Genomic DNA, 14,852 nt, shown 5'->3' on the forward strand with positions numbered 1-14,852 from the left:
TGTGTGTGTCATCCATTTGGATGACGGCCCACAACTCCTCTTGCCTGCTAAGCTAGGAGCTGCCGTCATTCATACGCATCTCAGTTCTGTAGTGGGGCTTTCATTAGTGGAGCCTGTTATCCTAATATATGAGTAGACTGCAAAGCAGTCCCTCAGCACTTGCCGGTAGGGCTGGGCGATAACTGGTTTTCAACATTGCGATAAGGGAGGAACTATGCAGAGGCCTGTGGTGACTCACGGCAGTGACAGGAGGTGACGGCAGTAACGGCATCCTGAGAGGCCTTCCGGTGGCGACAGCAGATGGTGGCAATAGTAGTGGCAGTGGCCTACAAGTCCTCCTGGTGGTAGTGGGAGGCGGTGACAGAAGCTGTGGCAGCCTGCCTCACCGAGGCCTCGCAGGCTGCCTCTGCTTCTGCCAGCATCTCCTGCTGCCACCGCATGGTCTCGCAGGCCGCCACAATGGTCATCGCTATGAAAAGATCTTCCAGGCTGTCACCGCCTTTGCCACTGCCACAAGACCTTGCAGGCTGCCGCTACTGCTGCCACCACAACAAGGCCTCGCAAGCTGCCACTGCTCCCCCCTCCCCCGGTTGTTGATTCTGCCGCCACCAGGCTTCTGCTGCTTGTGGCAGATTATTTGTATTCACTATGACTCCTCACCGTATTTTGGATTGTCCTGAATACCACCATTTGGCAGCAAAGCCCTAAACCGAAAGTCTCATTTGGGTGCATTTTGGCTTGCCTGCTGATGAAACTGAGTGTGTGATGATTGATAATATTGTCATGTATCCATTTTAGACCCCTAAGTAGTAACAGTTGCCTGGACATTGTCCTGTTTGTATAGTCCCATCGTTATGTGGTAGATTGCAATGTTTAGTAGGTGATATTGTGAGGTTTGCAGTGTTTAGCTGGTGACTTATATTATGAAACAATTATCACAATGTGAACTTCAAACCAGTTTTGGAAGATATATCCATATATTACCCAATCCTACTTGCCAGGTTTGTGGGCTGCAGCTTTGGGGGAGTTTTGGGAAGGAGACAGGGGTGGCAGAGAGCAAACTACCTCCTTGCTGCCATTGGTTTTGCATTCCAATGAGTTTCACAGGATCACCTTGATCTGGCAAAGGATATTAACAGCAGCTTTCAAGCACTCTTCTTCCCCTCATGGTCATGCAGCTAAACCTTAATTGCACTGGCAGATTCCCTGCCTCCCTCCTTAGTTCCACAGCCTAAAAGATGCTGGTGCTTCACAAATGAGGTTTGGGATTGGATGGTTTGATCCTTGCCACGGAACCTCAGGACACTGGTCAAGTTTCCACCTGCTTCTGATGTAGTTTGGAGTAGGGGGAAGTCAAGCCCACCTAAGGCTTACTGATCTCAGGCCCCAAACCCCACTTCCCCCAAAATGTGCTAAGATATTTTTCCACACCACAAATGGCCTATTAGAGATATTGCCCCCAAATACTTCCAAGAACATGCCTAAGAATCAATTGCAGGGGGCAAGCACATTGTCCAGGCCTGCAGCATGCAGAGGTGTCTTTGTGTAGCCTGTTTGAATGTGCCATCAAGTTCAGTGCATAGCTAGCTCCTCTGCTAGCAGTCTGCAGGGAGTTGTGAGTTTTTAAAACATTGCCTCCCTATCAACTCTCTCAGGTTTTTCGTAGATATCAACAGTATCATGTCACCTGGTGAGTTCATGTCCATTCTGTTTCTAACACCTCCTCTTGTTTCTCTTGCCTGCAGGTGAAAGATAGGATGGTGGTGGGCGAGTTGAGCATGTATAGCCCAATCCTGGCCTGCTGGCAGCCCATTCTCATCTTGATGTTGGGATCCATCCTCTCAGGCTCTGCCACAGGTTGCCCACCCCGCTGTGACTGTTCTGCCCAGGAGCGCTCGGTGCTGTGCCACCGGAAGCGGTTCCTGGCTGTCCCTGAGGGCATCCCCACGGAGACAAAGCTCTTGGACCTGGGAAAGAACCGCATCAAGACTCTCAACCAGGATGAATTTGCCAATTTTCCTCACTTGGAGGAGCTGGAGTTAAACGAGAACATTATCAGTGCCATTGAGCCGGGGGCTTTCAATAACCTTTTCAACCTCAGGACTCTGGGTCTCAGGAGCAACAGGCTCAAACTCATCCCACTCGGGGTGTTCACTGGACTCAGCAATCTCACCAAGTTGGACATTAGCGAGAACAAAATTGTGATCCTCCTGGATTATATGTTCCAGGACTTGTACAATCTGAAGTCTTTGGAGGTTGGGGACAATGACCTGGTCTACATCTCCCACCGGGCCTTCAGCGGCCTCAACAGCTTAGAGCAGCTGACTTTGGAAAAATGCAACCTGACGTCCATCCCCACAGAAGCTCTCTCTCACTTGCACGGCTTGATTGTGCTGCGGTTGCGCCACCTGAACATCAACGCCATCAGGGATTACTCATTTAAGAGGCTCTACAGACTCAAGGTTCTGGAGATTTCACACTGGCCCTACTTAGATACCATGACATCCAACTGCCTCTACGGGCTTAACTTGACATCCTTGTCCATCACCCACTGCAACCTGACTTCCATCCCTTACGTCTCCTTGAGGCACTTGGTTTATCTCAGGTTCCTGAACCTGTCCTACAACCCCATCATCACCATCGAAGGCTCCATGCTTCATGATCTACTCAGGCTTCAGGAGATACAGCTGGTTGGTGGCCAGCTCACCATGGTGGAACCGTACGCTTTCCGGGGCCTGAACTACTTGCGCATTTTGAATGTTTCAGGCAACCTCCTGAGCACCTTGGAAGAGTCAGCCTTCCACTCTGTGGGGAATCTGGAGACTCTCATCATAGACAACAACCCTCTGGCTTGTGACTGCCGGCTTCTCTGGATTTTCCGCCGCCGTTGGAGGCTCAATTTCAACAAGCGTCAACCCACCTGTGCAACCCCTGAATTTGTCCAAGGCAAAGAGTTCAAGGACTTCTCTGAGGCACTCCTGCCCAACTACTTCATCTGCCGCCGGTCCCGGATAAGGGACCGCAAGCCCCAGCAGATCTTTGTGGATGAGGGCCACACGGTCCAGTTCATCTGCCGTGCGGATGGAGACCCACCTCCGACCATCATGTGGCTCTCGCCAAGGAAGCACCTCATCTCTACCAAAACCAATGGGCGGCTCACCGTCTTCCCTGATGGCACTCTTGAGGTGCGCTATGCCCAGATCCAAGACAACGGCACCTACCTATGCATCGCCAGCAATGCTGGCGGCAACGACACCATGCTGGCCCACCTGCACGTCCGCAGCTACTCCCCCGACTGGCCCCACCAGCCCAACAAGACCTTTGCTTTCATCTCCAACCAGCCCAACGAGAGCGACGCCAACAGCACGCGAGCCACGGTGCCTTTCCCCTTTGACATCAAGACCCTCATCATTGCCACCACGATGGGCTTCATCTCCTTCCTGGGGGTCGTCCTCTTCTGCCTGGTGCTCCTCTTCCTTTGGAGCCGGGGCAAAGGCAACACCAAGCACAACATCGAAATAGAGTATGTCCCGCGCAAATCCGATGCCGGCATCAGCTCTGCCGCGGATGCGCCACGCAAGTTCAACATGAAAATGATCTGAGGAAGGGAGAGAGAGCAATAGCTGAGAGGCGTGGGTGGGTGGGTTTTTTTAATAAAAAAGATTTAATAATAAAGAGATCCAGTTCAAGAAACATGCAAACCTCTCTTCTCTCCACCCAGCTCCCCACCCTCCTTCTGTGGCCCACAATCCTGCATCACTTCCCCCTTGACCTCTTGGGGGGGGGGTTCTGCTGACGTCTCCAGAACTTCCCATGTTTGTAGGACCTATTCTGACAGACTCCAGTGTCGATCCTAACAATGACAGGAAATTCAACAATAATTCAAAACAACAATTGATTTAAAAAAGAAAGTTACGAACTTCCTCTGTAACTTTGATTTCAATAATTATGGATTTTTATGAAAACTTGAAATAATAATAAAAAAACTATTTCCTATAGATAGTTGGAATGCAAAATCTTGACTTCTTGATCTGTCCACTTTCGTTTCTGGCTCTTGCTTGCTTTATTTTTATTTTTAATGCTTCTCTAGGATTGGCTCTGATTGACCTTGGGTTGCAAGCAGATGCAAAAAGGCGGCACTGCTCCTGCACCTTGAATAGCAAAGGGCACCGCTTCCGGTGCTGCTCTTATACCTTTCTGTCTATGCACTATGCAAGGTGAGGTGGTCAATCAAAGTGGTAACATTTCAGGCAGTGCTACCTCTGACTGCAGGTGGGGACATCCCATTTTTAAATGCTCGTCCAAGTTTGTTGCGTTGTTGTTTTTTAATCCCTGCTCAGGGTTTGAGAATCTGTGGCCCTCCAGCTATTCTTGGAGTCTAGCTGCCATCAGTCCCAGTCAGCATGTCCAATGGTGAGGGTTGATGGGAGTCTGAGTTCAAGAACACATGGAGGGTCACAGATTCCTCTCCCCATGCTAGATGAGCACACAAGGAAAAGAGACCCATTGAGCATTAGTCCCTGATGTGCTTGTCTCTTGTATACAGAAAACTTTCTCTGAGGTGTTGAGAGCATTCAGATCTATGACACACCCTATTGGCAGCTTGCCTAGAGCTCTGCTGCTTTACTCTGCGTCTTGTTCCTTCTCCATTCTTGAAGAAACCCTCCCAGAATAGAATTGCTCTAGTGGCTCAGAATAAACTCTTTGGCTTAGCCAAGGGCTGGGGAGCAAGGTCCATTTGTCCCATCCCCCCCCCATAAAATATTTGCGGTGGCTGGGCTCCCCCAAAATTGATGTACATTGCCATTCAAATGGTGTGTGTGTGTCACGTCCTGTGATCAATTATGTGGGGCGGGGCTTACCTCCCCCCCCCATATTTTATTCAAGTTGGCACCCCTGGCATGCAGAAGTTCGCAGGTTCAGTCCTCCAGCATTTCTGGTTGTTAATATTATAAATTACTGGTAATTAATTAATTAAATTTGCATACTGCCCTGTACCCGCAGGTCTCAGGTAGGATCAGGTAGCAGTAAAAGGAGCAACCTCTCTCTTCCTGCCCCCTAGGGAACTGCTGCCAGTCAGAGTAGACAGTCATGGCTAGAAGGAACCCCCAAGTTGACCTTGTATTAGGCCAGGCACAGGCAAACTCGGCCCTCCAGATGTTTTGGGACTACAACTACCATTATCCCTAGCTAACAGGACCAGTGGTCGGGGATGATGGAAGTTGTAGTCTCAAAACATCTGAAGGGCCAAGTTTGCCTATGCCTGTATTAGGCAGCTTCTTAAGCTCCCTTCAGATAAGCATAGTAACTGGCTTTATATCGAATCAGACCGTCTAACCCAACAGTCCATACTGACTGGCAGTGACCCTCCCAGATTTCAGACAAGGGGCATTCCTTTCTCTGCCTGGAGACACTGGGGACTGAACCCAGGACCTTCTGCATGCAAAGCAGATGCTCAGCCACTGAGCTAAGGCTGCTGTAGGTTACCTTGCAATCCTGGGTATGGCTGTTCAGAAGTCAGCCTTACCAAGTTAAATGGACATACAGCTAAGTGTGCTTAAGACTGCAGCTTTACAGATGAAGTCTTTTGAATATGTATGTTCATATTGTGTGGTTCATATTGTGTGCAACAATTGTGTGGGTGAATATGAGCGGGGGGGGGGGGGTGCATGTGCATGGATGTGAGTGCATAGATGGTCCTTCTCACGTGTGCATTGCTCTCCCCCCTTCCTCTGCTGGCATGTGACAGCCCCAACCCCAAAGCTGGCCAAAAGGAATGTGGCCTTTGGTCAGAAAAAGTTTCCCTATCCCTGCTATATATGTCTACTTAAATGCAAGCCACTATGGATTTCAGTGGACTTACTTCCAGGTAAGTGAGTACAGGATTACAGTATCATTACATTGCATCTCGGATGCTCAAGAAAGTGAGCAATGCCACTCTGCTGCTGCAGGGGCAGGTGCAAAAGTCTCTGTCTCACACAGGTCATCCTTAATGTTGAATCTGAAGCTGCTGCGGCTTGTGATAAATGGAACTCAGCTGTACATCCTCATTCTCAGCTGTACATCCAGCCGCCTCTCTTTATCAGCTCGTCTCTGTTTGTCAATGCCAGGTAGGCCTGTTCACTGAGTTAATTGAACCAGGTTCCCCTTTCCTATGGAGAGCAGAGTTCTTTTTCAAGAAAATGAAAACACCAAGGGCCTTTCTGTCCATTCTCCTCCATTAGAGCATTGGCCGCTTGGCATCTATTTACATTTCAGATCTGCAGTATCTGGATGCCAGTGAGCACCCTGCTAGCTATGAATGACTAAGCCAGCTCCAAGGGGATGCTAAGGGATACAAGGCTGTTACTCTTGCTCTGTCCCCATTGATAAAAGCAGCAGCAGAGTTGGAAGTGAAACAGTAGCTCATGCTTTTTGTTTGTTTGTTTGTTTGTTTGTTTGTTTGTTTGTTTTTGAGAGGGGGGGCAAAAGAAACCTAGAGAATTCACAGAGACCTCTGTCAAGGATGTCCTTGGCATCAGGTGAAACAAATCTCATGACTGAGATCTATCTTGTGTTTGCACTGGTGGAGAAGGCAGGATTTATATATTTTTGCAGAAAGCCCAGTGATGGCTTCATACTCCTATTCCCTGGGCTATTAGTTAGTATTAAATAGCAGAAGCTGAAGGTAGCCATACATCAGGAAGTGCACTGAGGTACATGAAGTGAGTGTGGCCCTCCAGACTCTCCCCAAGCTTCTTCCCTGGCGGGAATGTGTCCTTGAACTGCGACAATGGCTCTCACTTGTCAGGTGTAGAAACCGCAGCCTCTGGATTATAGCCTGTACAAAGGTAAGAGTCGCATCTTCCAGTGGCTCTGCCCAGCGTTGCCTTGGCCCCTACGCAATGGCTGCATGTGGACCCTGGAAAGTTGTCCACGAGCAAATGCAGACTTCAGGCTAAAACTAATATTCCCCGCATGTGGCCTCAAACATCCTATGCCAGTCCATCCTCCCAAGCACATTCCCATCTTGCAACGGAAGTCGACATGGAGCTTTGCAGTTCCAGACTCAGAGCCACCTCCAATGCCTGTCTGTTGGGATAACTTTCTCTTTTGTAATTCATTGTTGGTTTATATGTTATAGAACACAAGGAAAAAAGACAATCCTTCAGGCAGCATGAAGTTAAACTGCGGAACTCCCTCCCACAGGAGGCAGAGATGGCCACCAACTTGGATGGCTTCGAAAGAGGATTAGACAGATTCATGGCGGAGCAGAGGGCTATGGGCGACTTCTAGTCATGGTGGCTCTGCTCTGCCTCCCCAGCAATGCTTCTGAATCCCAGTTGCCGAAGACCACAGGAGGAGAGAGAGCTCTTGGGCTCAAATCCTGCTTGCTGGTTTCACACAGCCATGTGTTGCCCATGGTGAGAACAGGAGGCTGGACTAGATGGGCCCTTGGCCTGATCCAGCAGGCTCTTATTACAATATAGTTCATGCATCTGGCTGCAACACAGGGGATCAAGTGATGGGTGTGACTATCTAAGCCAGCCCTAGCATTCCAAATGATCAATTCCAACAGGTGCCACCTGCAAATCCAGCTCCATTTCAGGCCCATTTCTGGGTTTGGAGCTGGAAAAAGTCAGGGCCATGTGGGGAGGAGTTATGCCTGTGCTGACCTTATAGAAACAACAGATGTTCAGAGTGGCTGCAGTTCTTCGAGGGGGCAGCTGAGTGGCAACCACTTGCTACCGCCTGCCCTCAGAGTCTGGTTGCTCCCAAAATAAACCTCTGCCTTTTGTCTGTCTTGGCCTCCGGCAGGGATTCATTTGCCATGGCCATCCGCCTACACCTTCCACAGGGAGTTCCTTCCTGGCAAAACCTTCCTCTGGTTCCCCTTCAACTGTCTCATAATAACTCCCAGCGGCTTGCTTCATCCTTGGCAGCTGAGAGCTAGACTCCGATAGCCCCCCTCAGGCCTTTCCTTGGGACTTCAGCTGTCAATGCCGTGGGAGGGCTGGAAATCTGGTGACAGCAGAGCAGGCTTGTAAGAAAAGAAAGAGGCTCACTTGGGTGCAGAAGGGGCAAGGTGTTCACCATCTGCTGAACTCTGCAGTAACCGGAGTCCTAAGGGCAGCAGGTCTAGAGACCAAGGTGCATCTCACCTACGTTAACAGGGTTGGTGCCACCATCTGTGGAAATGTTGCACAAATTCTATAATAGACCCACACCCTGCTGCCTCTTTACCTCTTGGTGCTCCCCCTAATTTATCCCACCTTCTGCCCCCCAGAGGGCAACCACACCCGCTTTGGGAACCATTGCTGTAGTACTTGACAATTTAGAGCAGGGGCTTGTAGCCCTCAGGTGTTGGAACGCAACATCCCTCAGTTCCATCCATCAAATGATATATACGTATAAAATGGCATTTGATGTTCTTGACTCCCAGCTGTGCAGCGCCTCCTTTTTCTACTGTTTAGTTTCCTGCATTTGCTTTAAACCTGTGGCCCTTGAGATGTTGTTGGACTCCAACTCCCATCAGCTAGCAGGGCCAAAGGAGGGAGCAACCTCCATAGAGCCACAGGTTCCTCACTCACTCCAGCTTTAGTTTGCATAGTCCACCCACCCTGTCACCTTAAAATAAAGCAAAACCTCAAAGTTGAGGTTTTGGTGCTAAGGAGATGTCTTTATATGCGCATCCGTACACATGTCAGCCCATTGGTGCGAATTGCACATTGTAGCCTACTCTGACTGCCAGAGGCTCTCTAAGGACTCAGAGAAGAATCTGATTGCCTTTGCTTGCAAAGCAGGTGCTCCACCCTTTTGATCATGTGAGCACAATTGTTTTCTAGAAGAATTTACTAGGAAAGCTCTACTCCACTCAGCGTACACAGTCCCTGAGTGAGTGTATCCTTTGTCTGAAATGCAGGCCCATGGGTGCTCAACCCTACCATCAGGTTCCATATTGCAGGTTGTGGCTGTAAACACTCCAAATGTTGTCAGTCAAGCGACATCTGGTGGGCCAAAGGTTGCTCATCCCTGATCTACATAGAGATCAATAGTGAGCTAGAGAGTCTGGTGATCTCACAGTTTAACCCCACCCCCCACCCCCGAGGAAAGAGATTTGTGTGCACAATCCAACTTCTGCTTAGTGCCATGACACGGGTGCCCTTCCACTAATGTAAAATTATCACCCAGAGGAAGTGGCACTGAAGCAATCAGAAAATGCTAGATGCCCCAAATACAGTGGTATCTTGGGTTACATACGCTTCAGGTTACAGATTCTGCTAACCCAGAAATAGTATTTCAGGTTAAGAACTTTGCTTCAGGATGAGAACAGAAATTGTGCTCCGGCGGTGTGGCGGCAGCAGGAGGCCCCATTAGCTAAAGTGGTGCTTCAGGTTAAGAACAGTTTCAGGTTAAGAACGGACCTCTGGAACAAATTAAGTTCTTAACCCGAGGTACCGCTGTAACCAGCTAGCCATGCATATCAGCCCACAAGGGATTTTGCCAAGTGCAAAAATGGTGGGGGGTTTTGCAGGGGCCGGAGGGCATTCAAGCATAGGAGCTTGGCTAGGATGCAGCCTTTACACAGCACAGGTGTAAATGCCTTCAAGAGCTACTTCCTCTTCCCCACAGGAGTCTCTCTCACGGAAAGCCAAGCACCCACAAACTACTTATACTCAGAAATCTTTGGGGAAATGTGCAAACACTAAGGGCCTGTCCACATGTCCATTTGTCCCAAGCTTTCTTAGAATTTGTTTTGGATCAATAGCAATGGTCCAAAAGTTGTTCATGTATATCACAACTCGGAAACGCAAAGCAACACATTTTACCACTGTATTGAAAAACCCTGAAAAACCCAAATAGAAATTTGTTTCCTTCCAATTCAATCCTTTTGCAGGGCTTCCTTTCCCTTGTGGCACATTGTGTGGGTGTTCCTCTGTGACCCCAGCCCCTTGTGTCTCCACACATTGTCTCCAGAGCCTGTTGCTGTGCCCTTCTGATTCCCTGCCCCAAATGTGTCTCCCTTTTGCAATCCTACAGGCAGTGCCTTTTTTCTGGGGGGATGCATGCCTCTAAACATTTTATGAATCTAAGTTTGGCCTCACTGAGGGGCAGTATTTCAATATGAGTACTCCTAAACATTTTTTTAGAAAAAAAGCACTGCCTACAGGCATTGTGATCAATTACATATATGTTTATTTTCAACTTGTGCTTGTTGGACACCTCCTTTGGTGTTCTAGAGAAGCAACAACCTGATATTGTGTGCTTGTGCGCAGGAACACAATGGACCACAAGAACCCCCGAGCAACTGAAAAGAAGGGCGTGTGCAGCAACACTGTGGCACCAGGGACTGAGAAAGGGGTGGGTAAGCAGGAAGAAAAATGGAGCAGCAGTGGGTGGGATGTCACATGTTTTCAGGGCTGCCTTCTTGAAGTAGCGCAGAACAGGTATGGCATGAGGACCCAGAATTCCGGACCAAACTTGTGGTGGTATTAATCTGCAAGCACAACAGACGGAAGAAAACACAGGGCAAACAAAGTGTAGCTAGGCCCTAACTGGTATAAAACCACATAGGCTTATAGTGCTGGTACATATATGTTACTTTCAAAATCAAAAAATTGCCTGACCTTTTGCTTCAAATAAAGAATATTCCTCTAATACAGTGGGGCCTGGTGTGTTCTGCCTCCACTCTTGGAAGCCTCTGATTACCAGTTGCTAGGAACTGACAGCCTTCCCTATGTGAAATTTATCTCATCCTCTTTTAAAACCATCCAAGCTGGTGACCACTGCTGCCTCTTCAGGAATGGACTCTAGTTTAACTCTGAGCTGTGTGAAGAAGGACTTTCTCTGTGCTGAATCTTCCAGCATTTGGCTTCACCAGATGTGTCTGAACCCTAAGATGAAGCAAACTCTGGTTTTCATTCCGTTTCTTTCTATTTGAAGCATCCCGTTTCATTTTAAAGCCCAGGGAGTTCTGAGCAGCCCTGTTGCAGATTTTCTCTTCCTTCCTGGCAATTAAAGAGTCAAACTCAGAGAGTCTTGGAAACAGCCACTGACTGGTGGGCAGGTGCTAAAAGATCCATGTTTTTCCTGGATGCCTATTAACACTAATAATTTCCAAGGGCTCTCATAATTGACTTCCAGTTATCCTTTTTTAATACTGCAATTAAAGAGCCTAATTCAGTTGTGCATGGAATAGGGGGGGAAATAAAGCCCCAAGAAGCATCTGCCACATGCCAGAGTGTCCCAGCTATCAAAGGATAGGATCAGGAAACATTTGTGCTCTTACAAAGGAAATTAAATGCATTTGAATCCAAATATGGTTTGGGAGTGCAAGAAGGGACGGCAGTTGCTCCAAGAATACCCTCCAGTTGTATTTAATTAAATAATAATAATTATATTACTATTATTATTACTAGTATTATTTTTACTTGTTAGTCAAGTGTTACCACCAAAAGCTCTTCAGGTGACTAAGGCAGCTGGGATGAATATGAGGTAGTAGAGGAATGCAGATTGTACCACATGAGGACTCAGGGGAGGGGGCAGCACCCCCAGGCAGAGGGCCAAAGTCTGATGTGCCAGGCTTCCAGGTGCAAAAGAGCCCTCTAACAGGTCCAAACCTCATCTCTCAGAGATGGAAGAGCACACCACAAGCTGCCTTTGGGTGCCAGGAAGCAGCAGGTTGAAGGACAAGGTCTCCATGCCATGGGGAAATGACTCACACCACAATATACAGAGGAAGTATTAGATTCTGGCTTTCAGTGCTTTTTTTCTGGCGATATACAGTAGTACATAGTACCAGCACCTTTTTCTTTTCAGTGACCCCGCTCTGAAGGGTGACTGTGAAGGGGAAGGAGACCCAGTTAGGGTGTGTGAATTAAAAAGAGAGCGAGAGGCACAGAGGGATCAAGCCCTAAGGGGTGGTGAGGGGGGCAGTGTTTAGGAACACTTAGGGAGAGAAAGGGCTGGAGGGAAAGGAGAAAGGATGTGCTGGGGCTGGGGAACCAGAAGGAGGGTTCCCCACTGGGAGGGAGAAAGAGGGTGTTTGTTTTTTAAGCCAACAGAGGGGAAAGGTAGGCAAAGAGGAGGAGGAAGAAGAAATATTGACATTTAAATTAGTGCTGAGAAAAGCAAGAGGAATACAATGGTTAGTACCGGCACTTTTTTCTAGAAAATAAGCACTGCTGGTTTTCGTAAGAGGTTCACTGTGATGCAGGGAAGATCTCAAGCCTTTGGGAAGGGCCATAGTTCTGTGGCAGAGCACCTGCTTTGCATGTAGAAGGCTCAACCCCAGCATCTCCTGGCAGGGCTGGGGGAAAGCGCAGCCTGAAATCCTAGAGAGCTGCTGAAAGATAGGGCAGACAAATGTTGAGCTGGGAGGACACAGTGGTCTGAAGCTGGGCTCCTCCACACGGGACGTTTCCCTATGGTTTCTAGTTATAGGTCCAAGAGGTTGCTTCTTTTTTGTCCTACCCCTTTACCCAGAAAACCCCGCTGTTTGCTGCTGAATGTCAATCTGCAGAAAAGTTTCAAAGTCTTCATAAATGACTTGGAAGAAGGAATTGAGGGGACGCTCAATTGAGGGCAGGACCTGCACCAATGTCTTCAAGTTACAAGAAAAGAGATTCCAACTATACATCAGGAAGACCTTTCTGACAGTAAGAGCTGTTTGACAGTGGGACAGATTCCTTTGGGAGATTGTGGACTCTCCTTCCTTGGAGGTTTTTTTAACAGAATCATAGAATCATAGAGTTGGAAGACACCACAAGGGCCATCGAGTCCAACCCCCTGCCAAGCAGGAAACACCATCAGAGCACTCCTGACATATGGTTGTCAAGCCAACAGAGGTAGGATGGCCATCAGTCATGGATGCTTTAGCTGAGATTCCTGCATTGGAAGGGGTTGGACTAGATGACCCCTGGGGTCCTTTCCAACTCCAATTCTAGGATTCTGAGACTCGTGGCTAGACATCATGGGACAAAGAAAAGATATCATGGGATCCAGGGAAGTGTGGATGAGCCCTCAGCAAAAGGCTGAGTTCCTCTCAGTTGTTGAGTTCCAGTACTTCATCCCTATAGACCAGCAGGGCTCAGTGCTGACTGTAAGCCTGCTAGACTGGGCTTTGGGCTGCTGCAGTACTGCTCAGGTACCCACCCCTGCCCTCCCCTCCACAAGAACCAATCCCAGTGAAACAGGCCCTATAGCACTCAGACATCAGAGCTAGTTCCTCCATCTATGCATGGTCCATGTACTCTGAAGAGTCTGCCCTGTTCCTGGTGCTCCAGACCCTCCCCTGATCGCTTGCTGGGTCACTGTTCACAGCTGACTCTTTTCTGACTTCTCCCTCTTCCTCCCCCCCCTCCCTCTCCTCCCCTGGTAAACCAAAAGAGTGTTCCTACGCTAACTCTATCCACTGGCACCTTTACTCTTGAGACTTGGGAGGCGAAGGGGGGACATCAAGGCAAAATTCAGGATGCAATCAGAGGGGCTTGTCAGGGTCACAGGTAAGGTGTTCATAAGGTGTTCAGCATGTACAGTACTTCATGCTGCCTTTCCTGGTTCTCCCTGGGGCCCAGTTATGAAAGATATCCTGTGGAACTCCAAGCCTCTTCCTTCAAGAATGTCTCCCTGGGGTCCTGGCTGAACCTAATCGAGCCATGCCTGGCTTGAACATCCCACCCCCTTGGAAACCAGGCCTTATGAGGAACAGTTGAGGAGGTTGAGTCTGTTTAGCCTGTGGAAGAGGAGATTGAGAGAAGATATGATAGCCATCTTCAGATACTTGGAGGGCTTGGAAGATGGAGCAAGCTAGTTTTCTGCTGCATCAAAGGACAGAACACAAACCAACAGATTCAAATGACAAGAAAGGAGAGTCTAACTATTAAGAACAACTTTCTGAGGGCAAGAGCCAATCGACTGTGGAATTGGCTATATCGGAAGGTGGTTGACTCTCCTTCCTCGGAGGTTTTTAAACAGAGACTGGGTGGCCATCTGTCAGGGATTCTTTAGTCATGATTCCTGCATTGCAGAGGGTTGGATTGCATGACCTCTTGGGTTTTCCTTCCAACTCTATGATTCTGTTATACCTTCTGAGTCCCAGACCCTCTTTTGCAGGACTTGCCCCTCAATATGGATCACCTGCATGTTTCCCTTGGCTGTTTTGACTGGCGGAGACCAAGATTCTTTTAAAGTCTCTCCTCCTTCACAAAGCAAGGAGAAAATTATCTTCCCCGGCTTCCAAACCACACTTCCTTATCTCCCATCGGGGCTATAAATCAGAGCCTGATGAAACATACCATAGATTTTATTAAGATCTTGTAAACAAATTATTAGCTGCCAGAAGAGCTTCCTGCTGTTTTGTAAAGGGGGAGAAAGGGTCAAGATGCAGTTCTGTCATGCGGCCCCTGGAGAAGAGGAGTCATGGCTCCCAGGAAAAAGCTGGCTCCCTTCCTCGGATCAGCAAAGTCTCTCAGAAATGTTTTAATCACGACCATCTAGCAGCCATCACTGGCTGCTTGCACAGGCAGGAGCACTTCCCAACCAACTGGGCTAATGGTGGCTGATGCTCAGTGGGACTGGAAGGGAGGCCGATGGCTGGGTGGGGGAGCCAGAGCCAACGACAGGCAGAGTTTTGGCCCCTTCTTCCTCCACCCTGCAGACTCTTACCAGGGAACTCCTGAGTCAGACCACTGCCCCATTTCGCTCCGTGCTGTCTGCAATGGCCAGAAGCAGCTCTCCGGGGCTTCAGACATGGGATCATGTCTTGCATTAATTGCAGGTACCTCAGGGATCAGCTGAACCTTTGTACCTCACCTTGATCATGGAGATCATTTTCAGGAGCATCACTAGTCATTCCCCAAGCTGGTGAGGCT

General features: G+C 48.7%; 1 protein-coding gene across 4 annotated transcripts in view; it reads left to right on the plus strand.

Moving 5' to 3' along the window:
- LINGO1 (leucine rich repeat and Ig domain containing 1) overlaps nt 1-4,002 on the plus strand; it is a 96,526-nt gene extending 92,524 nt beyond the window's left edge. For all 4 annotated transcript variants that reach the window (XM_081876292.1, XM_081876294.1, XM_081876293.1 and 1 more), the window contains exon 2: nt 1,746-4,002. In XM_081876292.1, the coding sequence (XP_081732418.1) occupies nt 1,746-3,602 (1,857 nt within the window). In that variant the 3' untranslated portion in view covers nt 3,603-4,002. The remainder of the gene's footprint in view (nt 1-1,745) is intronic.
- Nucleotides 4,003-14,852: the final 10,850 nt, after the last annotated feature.

The sequence above is a fragment of the Podarcis erhardii genome (genome assembly GCF_964252035.2).
Source record: "Podarcis erhardii genome assembly, chromosome: 9".
Taxonomy (NCBI): Eukaryota; Metazoa; Chordata; class Lepidosauria; order Squamata; family Lacertidae; genus Podarcis; species Podarcis erhardii.